Consider the following 15,136-nt stretch of genomic DNA (forward strand, 5'->3'; position numbering starts at 1 on the left):
AAGACATATTTGAATGAATTTTATGGAAATTGGAAGCTATGAAAAAAGAAACACTATTCTCTCGTCAGCTAAAACAACTTAATGCACAAAGGGATTATTCATGCTACAAATACTACAATAATAGCAAGTATGGAGAGTGAGGAAAGACAAAAAAATAAAAGAATTACAAATTACAAATGTTGAGCAACTCAAAGGATATATACATATATGTCCATCAAAATAAAATAAAATAAAATAACAAAAAATAGCTATTTGAAAAAGGAATAAAAAAAAAAAAAACAAAAAAAGGTTCAAATTGAATCGGGAAAACACAGGAACGGCTCAAAATTAAAGTAATTGTGCTCAGCATAACGTGTATAAAAAAAAATTGGAAAAAATAAGAGCAAAGAAAAAGAACCAAGAAGAAGAAAGAACCTAAAGAGGAATATGAACACATAGGCCAATCTCCAACAAGCTGGAGAAACATTGCAAGACATCATTAAATCAAGACATCATCAGGGATTAAAAGTTGAATAGTTGTTAGCCAGGATAGGGAAGTCATGTGAACATAGCCTGAGCTTTATATAGACAGCCGTGCCTGGGGTAAGTTCAGATGAACCTCTACTTTTCACAACGGATTCAACGTCTGGTTTAAGCTGGCATCCAAACCCAGAATCCCCCGCGTTTCAAGTCCCAACAACTCACAACTCCAACCTCCATCACAACTCAACTCCCAGCAAACCTATTCCTACTGCAGCATAATAGCATACTAGAATTCGTGCTTTACAAGAGTGCACCAAGATAAGCACTCATCAATTGTCTAACTGCAGGGTCCCGATGCCCCTGAGAGCACCTTCATAGTTCCGTGAGGTATTTCTCCCAGTCGGTGTACGCCTGGGATCTGAAGATCCAACTGGTAAATTCCTTTGCCCACTTGAAATTCTGTGCGCTGCTCCAGGGCTCGCCTCAGTAGTACGAGATTGACTGGGATCTGACTCACTCTCAACAAATGCATCACGGCTGCTAGAAACAGCTCGTCTTGATGATCCACTTGGCAATCCCAAATTATTGGAGTTTGATAACTGCATGGTCCAAGAATAATGTGCATTAGTTTCAAGATAGAACGTGACAAAAGGGGCAGGACAACTTTACAAGGAAAATCATGCTATATCATATTCCATGCCTATATCCGAAGTGGGAAGTGCCAACCAAAAAAAAAAAAAAATGAAGATGGTAAGATGACTTAATGAAACAATTTGGGAAAATTAAGCAACTGCCACACTGCCACGGGGGATAACTCGGCAGCAACCTATTATGTAATTCAGAGAACAAAAGAGAAAGAGGGGGGGGGGGGGGGGGGAGGGGGTGTAGAAAGGCTTATGCCATTTTGCTAAGTTTTAAAAGGTCTCACTGAACATAAATAGCAATAGGGAACTATCCAAGTTAGATAAGGATCAGATGAAAATCAAAGAAGGTCATGAAACCTATAAGAAACAAAAAACAAATAAAAATAAAAAACACTCTTGACTTAAGACACAACACACATTCTGATCAACTCACCACAACATTGTTCGAAATGGCTGAATCATTAACAAGTGGACTTCTCTGCCTTGTAAAAGTTCCGGAATTCAAAGCAGGTCCTGATATTCTCCTTCGTGAAGAATCCATTGGAGACAAGCCAGCTGCTCGTCCAGCCTCCCCACCTGTAACAAAATAAGAGAAGTAAGCAGCATAAACCCCAAGCTTATGTTCAAGACTTATGCAGCTTTTTTTACAGTTTGGGTGAATATGACCAGATGTCAGAAAGTTGGTATTATAAAAAGCGACAGGAGGAAAGTAATAGGAGTTAAAAATGATTAAAAGAAGACGCCAGATATATCCTTATAGCAAGTAAGCAAATGATAAGTGAGAATCTATCAACACAATCACCACTTAAGAAACTATACAAAAGAATGAGGTTATTAATACTACAAAAGAATGAGGTTATTAATACCTATGTATTCATTGAAAAAATAAAAAATAGTATCAAAGTAAGAAGCAACGCTAGGAAAATACCTGTCTGTCTATCAGCATTGGCAATGGCAGTGGGCATTCCAGCACTCGTTCCAGCACCAGCACCCTAACAAAAGCATGGTATTACAAAATACATTTAATGCTGATGAAAAGACAAGAATACAAATCACATACAATGGCACGGACTGGGGGAGTGGCCAGCTGTGATTGCTGATACTTCAAAATGGTCCAATCAAATACATAATCGAACTGGAAGCCTGTACAGAATAAAAGAGAGTAATGAGAAGCTGAAATACTGATGCTATTCAATACAACTTTCAGACAAGTTATCTGATACCGGCTTTCACCTTGCAAAAATAAATGTGTGAAAGTCGAAGGAAATGTGGTTTAAAGAAAATAAATTTCTAACCTTCACGGATAAAAAGGTCACGAAATATTCTTTTCAGATAAGCATAATCCGGTTTGTCATCAAATCGTAAGGAGCGACAATAGTGGAAGTATGATGCAAATTCTGTTGGATACCCCCGACACAAGGCCTGAAAGAAGCATTAGGTACAACATTTACAACTTGCAGAAGCTGGACATATAGAATAGGCTGCCACTATTTACAAACAACAAACCTCAATTGAGGTAGAAACTTTCTTTTCACTAATTTTGTCATACTTCTGTTTCTTAGTTCCTGCTTTCAGTCCCTGCCAAGGAAGGCTAAAGAGAAAAGAGGAATAGGTAATTAATTGCAGAAACCAATGCAATAATCAAAGGAACAACAAGGACCAACAATCACCTTCCTCTCAAGAAGTACATAAGGACATATCCAAGGGATTCTAAATCATCCCTCCGGCTTTGTTCTATCAAGTTCAAAACATCAGGAAACAAAGAACCATTATAAGAAAATCCAGAAGGGACATTTAACTGGAAAGGCCACTCATTAGAAAGAGAACCAAGTGCAAAATGATAAGGGAAAGCATACCTATACCAAGGTGAGTGTTCATACTTGCATATCTAGCAGTTCCAGTCAAATTCTTGTTTTCTCTGCAGTACCAATGAAAAGTACAATCAACATTTGGGTTGCCATAATTACATGTTGACAAGGGATTGGCCATGTTCATGCGTGTTAGCACAGGTTGCCATGAACCCCCGGAAAAGAAGTTAAATGAAACCTTAGTCTCTGGCAATCTGCCACTCCTATAACCACCTTTTTTTTATATATGTAAACCACCTATTTTCTTCAAGCTTTCACCCAAAAACCCAGCAAAGTGACTTATTTAAGGTGCTTCCGAGGCACACCTCTGAGGTAAGAGAACCCGTGGTCTTTCCATCAAGTGTTCTCTTCAGATATCTCGAAAATAGACCTGTAGACCTTGCTTATATCCTTCAAAACCTATTGCTAAGAAGATGACTTCTTGTTCTTTCCTTGCTGCAACACTTGAAAGTAAAGTTTTAAGATGTTATTCCAAGATCGAAGTCCAAAGTGCTAGCATTACTTGAGCCATCTTTCCTATTCTCTAGACACACCAAACAGCCAACATCAAACCAGAGAAAAGAGCCCTAGAGGCTGCAAGTTGCTGGGAAACCTCTAAAACAAGCAAAGGTGACTTTTCAGGCGAAATTGCATCAAAATTGGAAATTTGGTCCTTTTGTAACAGTACCAATTCTTTCCTAATTTTTCTGACTCAGAAACCTAAAACAACCACAAGAAGGTGCAAGAACTCAATCCATACATTCGAAATTCAAGTGGACATATTGTACCACTTAGCTCTTCCCTTAGTACATAGCTTATTACCTCAGGTTGCTAAGAAAGTGTTGCCATTTTACAACTCAAGGAGGTGAGTAAGCATCCGTTGATGTTGAAGCTAAAATGTTATGTTTTCTATTTCTAAGCTTTATGCCATTAGCCTTCTCTTGTAAACCCCCTTGTTATGCACTATTATATGGTACGTTATGAAAGTTAGTCTGCAAACGGTTTTTTATTTTTTATTGGTAAACATGAAAGTTACAGTCTGCAAATGCTTTGATGTGAAATATGTGCTATACATATGTCTATGCTATGAAAGCTATGAGAAATCTCGTGATTTGGAAAGTCATGAAAAGACTCCGGCTATGAAAGTTATGAGAAACTAAAGAAATGAAAGAAAGAGTTAAGAATAAATGCATTACAAGTTTTAATATTTGGCCATTGAGAATGTGATGGTACCAAAGCTAGAGGGGTGGATGTGCAGGTCATTGAGAAGTAGTCATCTAAAGATGTTTTGTATCTAACAAAAGAAGTAATTTCCCTTGTGCATAACCTAGGCACACAAGGGTTAATGTGTTGACCATTATATGAGGCTAAAGATAAATGTTGTTTTTTCTAACATTGTCCATGTGATGTTAAAGGTGCTTTCAAAAATTCTTAAAAGGAAAACGTCTTTAACAATATTTTAATGTATGATATGCTACTTAAATTAGACTCATTTTTGCTTAAAATTAGATATATTTGATTTGTTACATTTTATTCTTTTGAGGTTTTAATACTTAGGGAACTCTTATTACTTGGTGCTGTGGAAAGTAGAGCAGTACTCCTAACCTAATTGGGAAGGGAGTATTACATCCTATGCTCAAGTTTGTTTACACAAGAGAGTACTCTCTTCCTATGGACAGCCTCTAGAGACCTTAACGGACTTAATTTTCATGATTTCCTATTTTTTCCCTCCTTCAAGATGAGTGTATTTATAGTATACTTCCTATGTAATTTGATTGCGATTTTAAAGAAGTCATATTACTTACTGAGAAAGTGAGACGTAGATTAACAAGTTGAAAGAGGATGTGTTTATCTAAGGAGTGCACAAAAGTACTCTCTCAAGTTCACCCACTTATTTTGTGTCACTATTTCCCCTCCTTGCAAGTGTAGACACCTCCTTGCAAGTGTAGACAACTGTAGGGATTGGAACTAAATCAAGAAACTAAACCAAAGGAGCACATAAAAGCTTTGGATGAAGATAACTTATGCATGCTGTTAGAGTTAAAAGGCTCCCCCTTAAAGACACAGCAAACCAAACACACAATTATTCCTCTCACCTGTAAGGAATGTGTTGATGGGTTGAACTGTCTCTATATTTCTTTGCCAGACCAAAATCAATGATGTACACCTGCATGATTTAAGTAGTAATTACCATTCAAAAGCAATATACTGAAAGAAATATATAGATATAATATGAAATTTAGAACAGAAACCTGATTTGCACGCCTTCCCAAGCCCATTAGAAAGTTGTCAGGCTTGATATCTCGATGCAGAAATGATTTAGAATGAACAAATTCAACACGATTAATCTGAAGTTACCAGAAAAAAAGGAACAGATAGATGAGTTTCGGGGAAGTATATGAACTAATCAAACATTATGCATAAAGTCTCTATGGAATCTACCATTTGATCTGCAAGCATAAGAACTGTCTTCAAAGAAAGCTTCCTACTGCAGAAGTTAACAAGATCTTCAAGACTGGGTCCAAGCAAATCCATCACCAAAACATTATAGTCTCCCTCCACTCCAAACCATCTCACATTTGGAATTCCAGCTGCCAAAACCAAAATTGAGTTACAATAAGAATTCAATATTGGATGAACCAAAAAATGAAAACAAAAACTTGAAAAACAATTCCAATGGCAGAAGAATACAAATGACCAATTGAAAGATAAAGTAAGTTTTATTACTTCCTCCCTGTAAGATTCTGTATAACTTTGACTCATATAGCAGCTGAGGATGCTTTGTCTTGACATTTTCCTGGATGTAAGAAACAGATCAGTGTCTTGGGAACCAAAGATGATCCAATGCCATTCAAGTAGCAAACATAAAGATAGACATATTTGAGCATGATGAAGGCATACATTCATGATTTAACTCATGTGATCCACAGTTAAAAGTATCAAATCAGATGATATAACAATATCGGTTACCAATTTTCACTCTGTCTAATAAAACATAAAATTAGGTACAATAATTGAGCTCTCCAAGATAAATGATCACCCAGGTTGCTCAACCTCTCTCACTAGATTTTTTTTTTTGGGAAGAAATTGACCATGTAAACTCAATAATAGCACAATGAAAAGATGGAGATATCTGCTTTTATGGACACTGAATAACGTTAAAAGCCCAAAAAACTGGTGGGTTGGGCATACCAACCAAGTAATACTAAGAATTTAAACCCTCCACATCTCAAAAGCAGGATGTTCAGTGTTCAACGTCTGTTTTTTCCAATAATGCCCGTACTCATAATAACAACCACTTTCCATGGTGTTCTACCGAGGAATATGGGTCCTATGGGGTGAGGTTGTGGAAAAATATCAGGAGTGGGTTTTTTTCCAGTCATGCTAGATTGGAGGTGGGTGATGGCACCATGATTAGATTCTATCATGACCTATGGTGTGAAAACAAGGCCCTCAAAGAATCCTCTCTAGAGGTGTATAGTATTGTGCGTGCTTGGGAGGCAACAGTAGCTGATCTATTGGAGTTCTCCAATGGCTCAACTCGGTGAAATGTAGCTTTCTCAAAGTGGGTCAAGACAAAGAGGATGCCTTTGTAGTGTCTTTCAATCTTTTGTACTCCACTAGATTACATTGTGGGGGGGCCGATAAGACTCTGTGGGCCCCATCCGATAAGACTCTTTCAATCTAGAAGGTTCTAGTATCTCAAGATAGTAGCTCCTTTCCCTGGTAGGGTATTTGGCGAGTTAAAATGCCTCCAATTGTAGAATTGTTTTTGCTTCGACAGCCTCCTTAAGGAAGATCCTAACCATCAGTAACCTAAGGAAACATCATATCACTGTGAGAAATTGTTGAACATACAAAAAGAGTGGGAAATCCATAAACCACCTTTTACTCAATTATGAGACTTCTAGTGCCTTGTGGAATGACTTTTTTGGGTATAGTTGGATTGGTGCATTATACCCAAAAGGAAAGCATACATTTGTTCCAGTTAGAAGATATGTGGCAGCCCAAAAATAACAGCAGTGTACAAAATGATCCCTATCAATCTTGTGTGGTGCATTTGGAGGGAACTGAATGATAGAAGTTTTGAGGATCACGAACCAACAATTGAAGAGTACTAATTTGTTCCTTTGGGCAGCCTCTATAGGTTTTATTGGCCAGGTTTTCATAATTTCAATCTCTTTCTGTTTCTAGTCAGTTGTTCCTCTTGTATATGTTGTGTACTTGGACTAATAAAATCTTCAATTAGCTATAAAAAAAAATAACAAACCCTTTCCGTGGAGATTATTTATAGGATTATGACCCCTTGAGAGTTGCATTTTATGCCTGGACATCCTCATTAGACAAGATTCTCACCTTTGATAACCTCCAAAAAGGACACATTGTACTATTGGAAAAGAAAAAGATAATTGTAATGGTTGATTGGTGCTATGTGTGCAAGAATAATAGGGAGTCTATGAATCATCTTTTATTCCATTGTGAGATTGCTAGTGCTCTGTGAGGTGACTTTTTCAGATGAGTTGATTTGGGTTGTCTCATACCCAAAAAAATAATGGACATTTTTCATTCTTGAAGAAGGCTTGGTGGCAGCCACCATATCATAGCGGTGTGGAAAAGGCTCGTATGGTTTATTTCGAGGAAAATGAATGATAAAGCTTTGAGGACCGTGAACAGGTGCCAGAGGAGCTAAGAACCTTCTCACTCATTTCTTTAGGACAGCTTCTATACACTTGTAACAGGCATAACTTCAATGATTTTCTTGTATTTTTTGCACCTTGTAGATGTGTACTTCTTGTACACTTCACGTTGCATCCTTTAAAAAAAGTGTAATCCCAACATCCACTTTTTCCTCAAAAAAAAAAAAAAAAAAAAAAAAAAGAAAGAAAGAGAGAGTGACAGCCGTGGTTATGATTTCGAAAGAAATGGAGACCTACAGAATCTATTCCATAACACTCTCCGAAGGTAGCGAAAATAAAAAGAAAAAATTGTATACAGCAGAAATTAACTTCTGCATCCCCATGATAGAAACAAAAAGGAAAAATTGTATCAAAATGAAATATGATAAAAGCAACAAATTGCACAATTCATAAATTTCTATAGGCGTATCAGGTGAGCAATACTCACAAGCTTAATCGCAACGTCTTCGTTAGTCTGAATATTAGTACCTGCACCACAAATTCAATAACCGATTACACACTGAAACACCAAACTATCCCCCAATAAACCAAAATATAAAAACATGACAACAACAGACCGAGATAGATCTCCCCGAACGAGCCGCTACCGATCTTTCTGCCCAGCCGAAACCTGTTCCCAACGCGATGCTCCATTTACACAAGGAAAAATTTCGAAACCCTAGCTAAAACTTCAAAAAACCAAATTTTAATATGGAAAAATGATAACGCCGAGAAAGCACAAGACTCTGCACCAAAAGGATACAAAAATTCAATTGAAAACGCCGATAAAAGCTCAAAAATTAAGCGAGGGGAAATTGATTCTGGGGAGTTTGGTTAAAGAAGTTTCGGTAACAGAAATGGCAGGAAAAAGGTGAGAGACAAATGTGTTGAACGATTTTCTTTCTCTGGCATCGTGGTGGTAATATTAGGACTTGATCCAATCCGAAGCAAAAGACTTTGAACAACCACAATCTCTCCCTCTCTCTCTCTCTCTCTCTCTCAGAGATGCTTCGTTTCTTACTAATTTTTTTTATTCTTTTTTCCTGTTTTGGAAAAATGCATCTCCACGCGTGTTCCATACGCGTGGTTTAACTTCTACCTGATGAATGTAGGGACAGCGAGAGTTTTTGCGCCGAGGTCGGGTCTGGTGTCACGTGACTCTATCAATCCAACCGAAGTCACTGTCACGTGATATAAAATAATGCACAATGCTTCCATAAAAAAAATATTTAAATAAAGGACAATGCTTCCATCAAAACATAAAAATGAAGGACAATGCTAGGGATTCCAGGAGCTGCCGCTCTTTTCTTTTTTTTTTTTTTTTTTTTTGTAACATCATTTTTGTAACATTTTTAAATATTTAAAAAAAATAAAAAAATTTACAGTATTATAAAACAATACTTTTTTAATCACTAAGGAAAGAAAAAAAAAAAAAAAAAAAAAGGGAGCGGGAGCTCCAACGGGATTCCTATCATTTTCTTAAAATAAAAGCATTCAATGGGCCAATACACCCGAAAAGTATGAAAATTATGATTAGGTATGTTCATTCAGGCCGGGTTTTTTTCCAACCCAGTCTGGAATCTGGATATTATTCAAGTTCTAGTTACAGGTTCTAGCTCGAAAAAAATCTAGGTATACCACCCGGTCCAAGTACCCGATTTTAAACCCAGAACTTTTTTTTTTTCAGTTTGAATGATTTTATGTTTCTTTTTTTTCCCTTTCTAGCAACTATAAATGGACAAAAAATCAAAAGAAAAATGCATATTATGTCCAATAAATCATCCATTTTATTATTTTTTTTACTTTCTTCTCCACGTGGCTTTTTATTGTTAGTCAAGGAACATGTAGGTTTTGATTTAAAAAATTAAATAAATAGAGTTTGAATGATGCATCAACATTTTTTTTCATAAAAAAAAATTCATAATGTGTAGGCTTTGATTAAAAAAAAAAAAAAATCAGGTGCAATCCTGAACCCAGGTTCTGGATTTTTAAAAATCGGTTTCAATATGGATTTTGGCCTGGGCTTGACCTGGGTTAACCCGATCCGGGTTTCGACTCGATTTTGAAAGCCGGGTTCCTATCCAAATATATCCGGGTTTCCAGTCCAGAACTCGGATGAACAATACTAATTATGGTTGAATTTAAGGTTGCTGGGCGGGTTTCACATTTGGCCGGCCCGGCACCGTTGCCCGGGTCCTGCATCAAACAAGTGGGCAGACTGGCATTTTTTAAGCAAAATTAAATGGGTAATGCTACAACCACCATTCCCCCTTCCCGTTTCTACTTCTCGCTTGACGTGAGTATGCCATCGTGGCATGCTTTTTTTTCCTTTAATTTTTGCTTCCTTTTTTTTTCTTCCCACATCGTTTTCCCCATTTCATTTCGTCTTCCCAAATCCCCATTCCATTTCGACTCTCTGCATTTTTTTTTTATCGTTTTTTCTTCCCCTTTTTTTCCTTCCCATTTTGTCTTCCCCTCCAACCCATTACAAATTCGCTCCCCTCTAATTTTATCTCTATGCATTTTTTTTTCCTAGTACAAGGTCTACTCGATTAAAGCATAATGATTTGTTCATAACATAACACATTTGAATAATTTGAAATTAAAAATCTCGTTTCTGTTATGCTCCAGCATTTTGTCAGCAACTATGTAAGAATCAAGAAAATTTTACTTACTACATACAAATTAAGGGCATGCTGCAGTTGGTGTCTATTGTTTTAAAGAATCCATCAAAGGGATCAAAGTGATGAAACAGAAGCAACAGATATTACCAAAAAATGTTCAATCAGTTCCTTCTTGAGAAGTATTCAAGTACACCGCCACATTCAACTGAGTTTTCAAATTGGTCCAAAACCCAAAAGAAAAATTCCAAGCTTTCTGACACGATCTCAAACAATTCACCGAAGCAGGTTGAGATTTATGAAGGGTTTGGTGTGTAGGGCTTTGCTGCAAACTCAGTATTGGAATTAATGCTCCTATTTTGAAGGACTTCTCCATGGCTGCGTTAGTGATAAACAAGCTTGTTTTGGCATTCTTTATTTGTTTTTCCTTTGCAGATTCAGAGGAATATAGAATTTCTGAAATATAGAGGCAACAAAACCCCTCGAATCTGGGATTTTGGATGGGAGATGAAATGCAGAGGGGCTCCAAAATGCCAGTCAGAGATGAGGTGAGACGAAATTCAGAGGGGCTCCAAAGTGCTAGTCGGAGATGAGGTGAGGTTGGCGGCGCCGAAAATGTGCCAGTTGAAGATGAGGTCCAATGAGGGGAGCAAATCTGTCGGGGATTGGAGGGAAGACGAAGTGCGGGGGTTGGAGGGGGAAGACGAAATGGGAAGATGAAAGAGTTTCAAAAAAGAAAGGAAAAAAAATGGACAGTGCTATAGTTACTTTCAAACATATAATTTTCGCTTCCCGCTATACGTGGCATGCCACGTGTTTTAGAATTTTTTTATTAAAAAAACAATTATGGAAAGTCATGTCTCCTGCCCAACATTCCCCCCCCCCTCTTCCCTCCCCTGCTCCTCATTTCCTCTTTAGAAGTCGAAAATCCCCAACTCCCGATGAAAGCCTACCTTCATTTCCTCCAACTCGTCCGTCAGACATCCACCTGCATCCAGTCTATGCGGTAAGAGATACATTTCTGATGCCGTCTTCTGGCTCTGCTTCGTCCGACCTCCAGTCCAAGAGGTACATTTCCGTAATTTTTTCTGTCGTTGGGGATTTGTGATTGACTGAGCGGGCATTCAGCCATGGCCACAGCCTTTAGTACTCTTAGCTAATTAGTGTTAGTGTTATGTGATATTGGGACAAGCTCTAGTTTATTTTGAATGAAAAACCTATGATGCATGTGATAACAGGGCACGGTGGAGTTTGTTTATTCATGCTTAATCCCTCAAGTAGCGAAAGTCCAAGAAATTTGTTCTTATTTTAACATATAAAAAGACATTGATCTCACAAAGAAATTTATTATATCTCCCTTTGTGGTAAAAACAAAGGAAATTTTTTTGTTGATCCCACACTAGAACTAGAACTAGAATTTTTTTTTTTTTTTTTGTCCCTAAAACTAGAAATTCTAGATCCAAAAATATCCGAAAATAGATTTATCCAATAATTAAAAAGAGCTATGAAGAAGATAAGGCAGAGTTTTAGAAATAAGAACAAAGTAAGACTAGGAGTGGGAGAAAAATGAGAGAAATGATTCCAGTATATTTGTAAGGCACCAAGTTATTAAAATTCCTTGCGATTATTTGGTTAACATTCTTTAATTCAACCTTTCTTACCTGATGATCGACTACACCCATCCTATCATATTATATTAAATAATAGTGTATCTCTACTTGTAATCTTTGAAAAAAAATGGTACAAAGTCAATAAGAATGATTCTAGCAAGTTACCTTAATTGCAAAAATTGTGTTTTTGCATTTATCTGAAACCTTGAGTTTATTATTATTTGCAATTATCTGTAACTAAAAGGGTGGGTTTCTCGAACTGGAATGGAGGCTTGAAGGGGAGGCGAAGGGAAGGGTGGGTTTCTCAAAATGGGTCTATTTGTTGTGGGATGGATGGAGACTTGAAGACAAACTGGTTTTCTCTTTGGTGGGATGGGTTTCTCTGGCTTGAAGACAAACTGGTTTCTGAATGGGTTTCTCTTGGTGATGAGTTTAATTTACTTGAAGACGAAGAAGGTTGAAGATGAAATGGAGATGGAGGCGGCTTTATTTTTTAATTTATGGGTTTCTCTTGGTGATAGGTTTAATTTGCTTGAAGACGAAGAAGGTTGAAGACGAAATGGAGATGGAGGCAGCTTTATTTTTTAATTTATGGGTTTCCCTTGGTACTTGGTGGGATGAGTTTCTCTTGTTGATGGGCTTAATTCACTTGAAGACGAAGAAGGTTGAAAACGAAATGGAGATGGAGGCGGCTTTATTTTATAATTTCTAAACGCTTACAACGTGGCATTCGACGTCAAGCGAGAAGTGAGAGCGGGACATCCGGGCGGGGCGCATAGCATTTTTCAACAAAAATACACATGCTACAATGGCATACCCACGTCAAGCGGGATGTAAAAACTGGAAGCAATAATGGTGGTTGTAGCATTTTCCAAATTAAATATGGAGGTGAAGGGTGTTCCGCTTGCCCACCCGCAAATTTATTATATCTATATAAATTTTAAATATATAGATATATGTATACAAGACAATGTTGTTTAGGAAGTTAAAAAACTCTCTGAAACTGTTTTGCCATCATATAACCTAACACCTCCCTCCCGACAATTTCACTTCCCTCTCCCAAGTCTCCCTCATGCTCTCTACATTGTGCTTGAGCCTCTACCTCGTCTATGTCGCTCTCTCATGTTGTCGTCATCGCAGGCTACTCTCTCAAGTGTAGTCTTCTACTCTCCACTCCCATTTGTAAGTATCTCAAAATCTTCTAACATTGGAAATGAGTGGTTTGCACTTCTAACTTAAATAGAGGTTGGAATTGGTTTAAATTGAGGATGAGAATAGTTAGTATTGTGATTCTGTTAAGTTGGATTTGTGTGATGGAATGAAGTTAAAGTTTCAAAAATCTCATTTGGGGATGAAATCCGAAACACAATTTCAGGAGGTAGTGGACTTTGAGGACGGTTAGGAGGAGGAGGTTTATGTTAATCACGGTAGAAGCGGTAATTTTTCTTAATTCATTCATTGTTCTAGATTGTTTTATATTTATTAGTAATATTTAATTTTAATTTCAATTATTGTAGGGATGAATTCGAAAAAAAGAGACTCTCTCTCAATCGACTTCGGCCACACATCGATAGTTTGATACTCCATTGATTTGTTAATTTATTCTTCGTAATTTGTACTTATATTATTATTTTTTTCTTAATTGATACATCGAATTCTAATTTTCATCTTTTTTTTCTTTTTTTTTCAAGTTTTACTGAACATTTAGACCTAGTTTGGATAGTGAGATGGGATGAGATGGTTTTAGATGAAAATTGAAAGTTGAAAGTTGAATAAAATATTGTTATAATATTATTTTTTTTAATATTATTATTGTTTTGATATTTGAACAAATTGAATTTTTTATTGTATTTTGTGTGGAAATTTTGAAAATTTTGTAATGATAAGATGAGATGAGATGAAACCGTTTCTGTATCTAAATGAGGTCTTAAAGTTGGAGGGACTCAATTGGAACTTGGGTTTGTTATTTTGTTATTTTTATTTTCTTTATTATTATTATTATTATTATTTTATTTTTGTGATGTAGATTTGTTAATGTTAAGCTATTCAAACTATTTGTAATAGTTTTAATTTATTTGTGATAGTTTAAGACTAATTTGTAATATTTGAGAATTATTAGTCAACAACTTTATTAATTTGTAAGACTACTTTTAGATTAATTTATATTTAGAGATAAAGTCAATTTTATATATTTTAGATTTTGAAAATTTGTATTTGTGTTGCGATATTTGGACAAAAAAATGTTATGGGCCCAAAAATTGCCGAAAAGGTCTTTAAAAATGGTTATGGGCTCCAAAATAGCCAAATAGGCCTCCAAAATAAAATTTGGGCTCAATGAGCCTATCAGCACATTGAAGTCCATGGGCAGGTGGATGGCCTGTAGGCCGATTTGCCCTCCCGACACGCAAGAAGGATTACTCGCCCATGGGAGACGAGGGCAACTCTTTGTGTCCCTAATCGGTCCTGCCTATGCAAGTTGATATTGGGGACGGGGTGGTTGGCTGTCCGCCGACAAGGAGTAGGAAGCTGGAGCAAGTCTAGCCAAGTTCCCTTAAATTACAAATTTTTTGGAATCCTTGTATGAGCAGACGCAGCTTAGTAATTGTTTGAAAGTTAAGTTTATATAAAGTAATTTTACATATTTTAAAATTTAACCAATGAGATTTATTTGTTTATTCCCAATAATCCATTCATTTAGGTCCCGTATTGTAACGCCCCAAACCCGGGTGGCTTGGAGAATTACTACCTGTCACTCATAAACATGTCTCCCAACACATCCAAAGGATAATCTCTAACAACTTCATAAATGAAAATCAATCTCAAATCTTCTCAATAATCTCATTATAAACTCCACACAATCTTTAATGCAATAATAATAAATCAAAGGGGTCCATAACTTCCCGATAGTCATAACAAACCAACTAAATATTTCATAAATCTTACTAAACTCAAGACATAAATAAAACCCAAAGATATTAAAACTAAGAACACCAGAAGTCCTTCTTCTACCAACATCTCCTCAGCTTTAGACACAAAGAGCATTCTAATCCAGGTCCTCATTTGGACTCACCACATCATCTGAAAAATATTATAATGATAGGGGGTGAGTCATCAACAACTCAGTAAGCAGAAATCATATGCTAGCGTGCAAACATGAGCATTTATCAAGGAGAGTATGCAGAACAAAATATTTTTCCAGAGTTATCATGCAGAACAGAACATATTTTCAAAATAACAGAGCGATGGTTTTAAAACAAGTAAAACCCATGGTACTTT

At 36.6% G+C, this 15,136-nt stretch overlaps 1 protein-coding gene across 1 annotated transcript; it reads right to left on the bottom strand.

The window, feature by feature from the left end:
- Positions 1-295: 295 nt before the first annotated feature.
- Positions 296-8,682, bottom strand: LOC121250149 (casein kinase 1-like protein 1). Its single transcript, XM_041149102.1, has 14 exons — positions 8,208-8,682; positions 8,078-8,118; positions 5,681-5,750; positions 5,396-5,544; positions 5,206-5,301; positions 5,050-5,120; positions 2,963-3,024; positions 2,777-2,840; positions 2,613-2,697; positions 2,402-2,528; positions 2,167-2,249; positions 2,035-2,098; positions 1,540-1,682; positions 296-1,061 (listed from the first exon to the last, which is right to left on the bottom strand). The coding sequence occupies exons 1-14, from the start codon at positions 8,281-8,283 to the stop codon at positions 792-794; spliced, it is 1,401 nt and encodes a 466-aa protein (XP_041005036.1). The 5' UTR covers positions 8,284-8,682; the 3' UTR covers positions 296-791.
- Positions 8,683-15,136: the final 6,454 nt, after the last annotated feature.

The sequence above is a fragment of the Juglans microcarpa x Juglans regia genome, chromosome 2D, assembly GCF_004785595.1.
Source record: "Juglans microcarpa x Juglans regia isolate MS1-56 chromosome 2D, Jm3101_v1.0, whole genome shotgun sequence".
In the NCBI taxonomy this organism is placed as follows: Eukaryota; Viridiplantae; Streptophyta; class Magnoliopsida; order Fagales; family Juglandaceae; genus Juglans; species Juglans microcarpa x Juglans regia.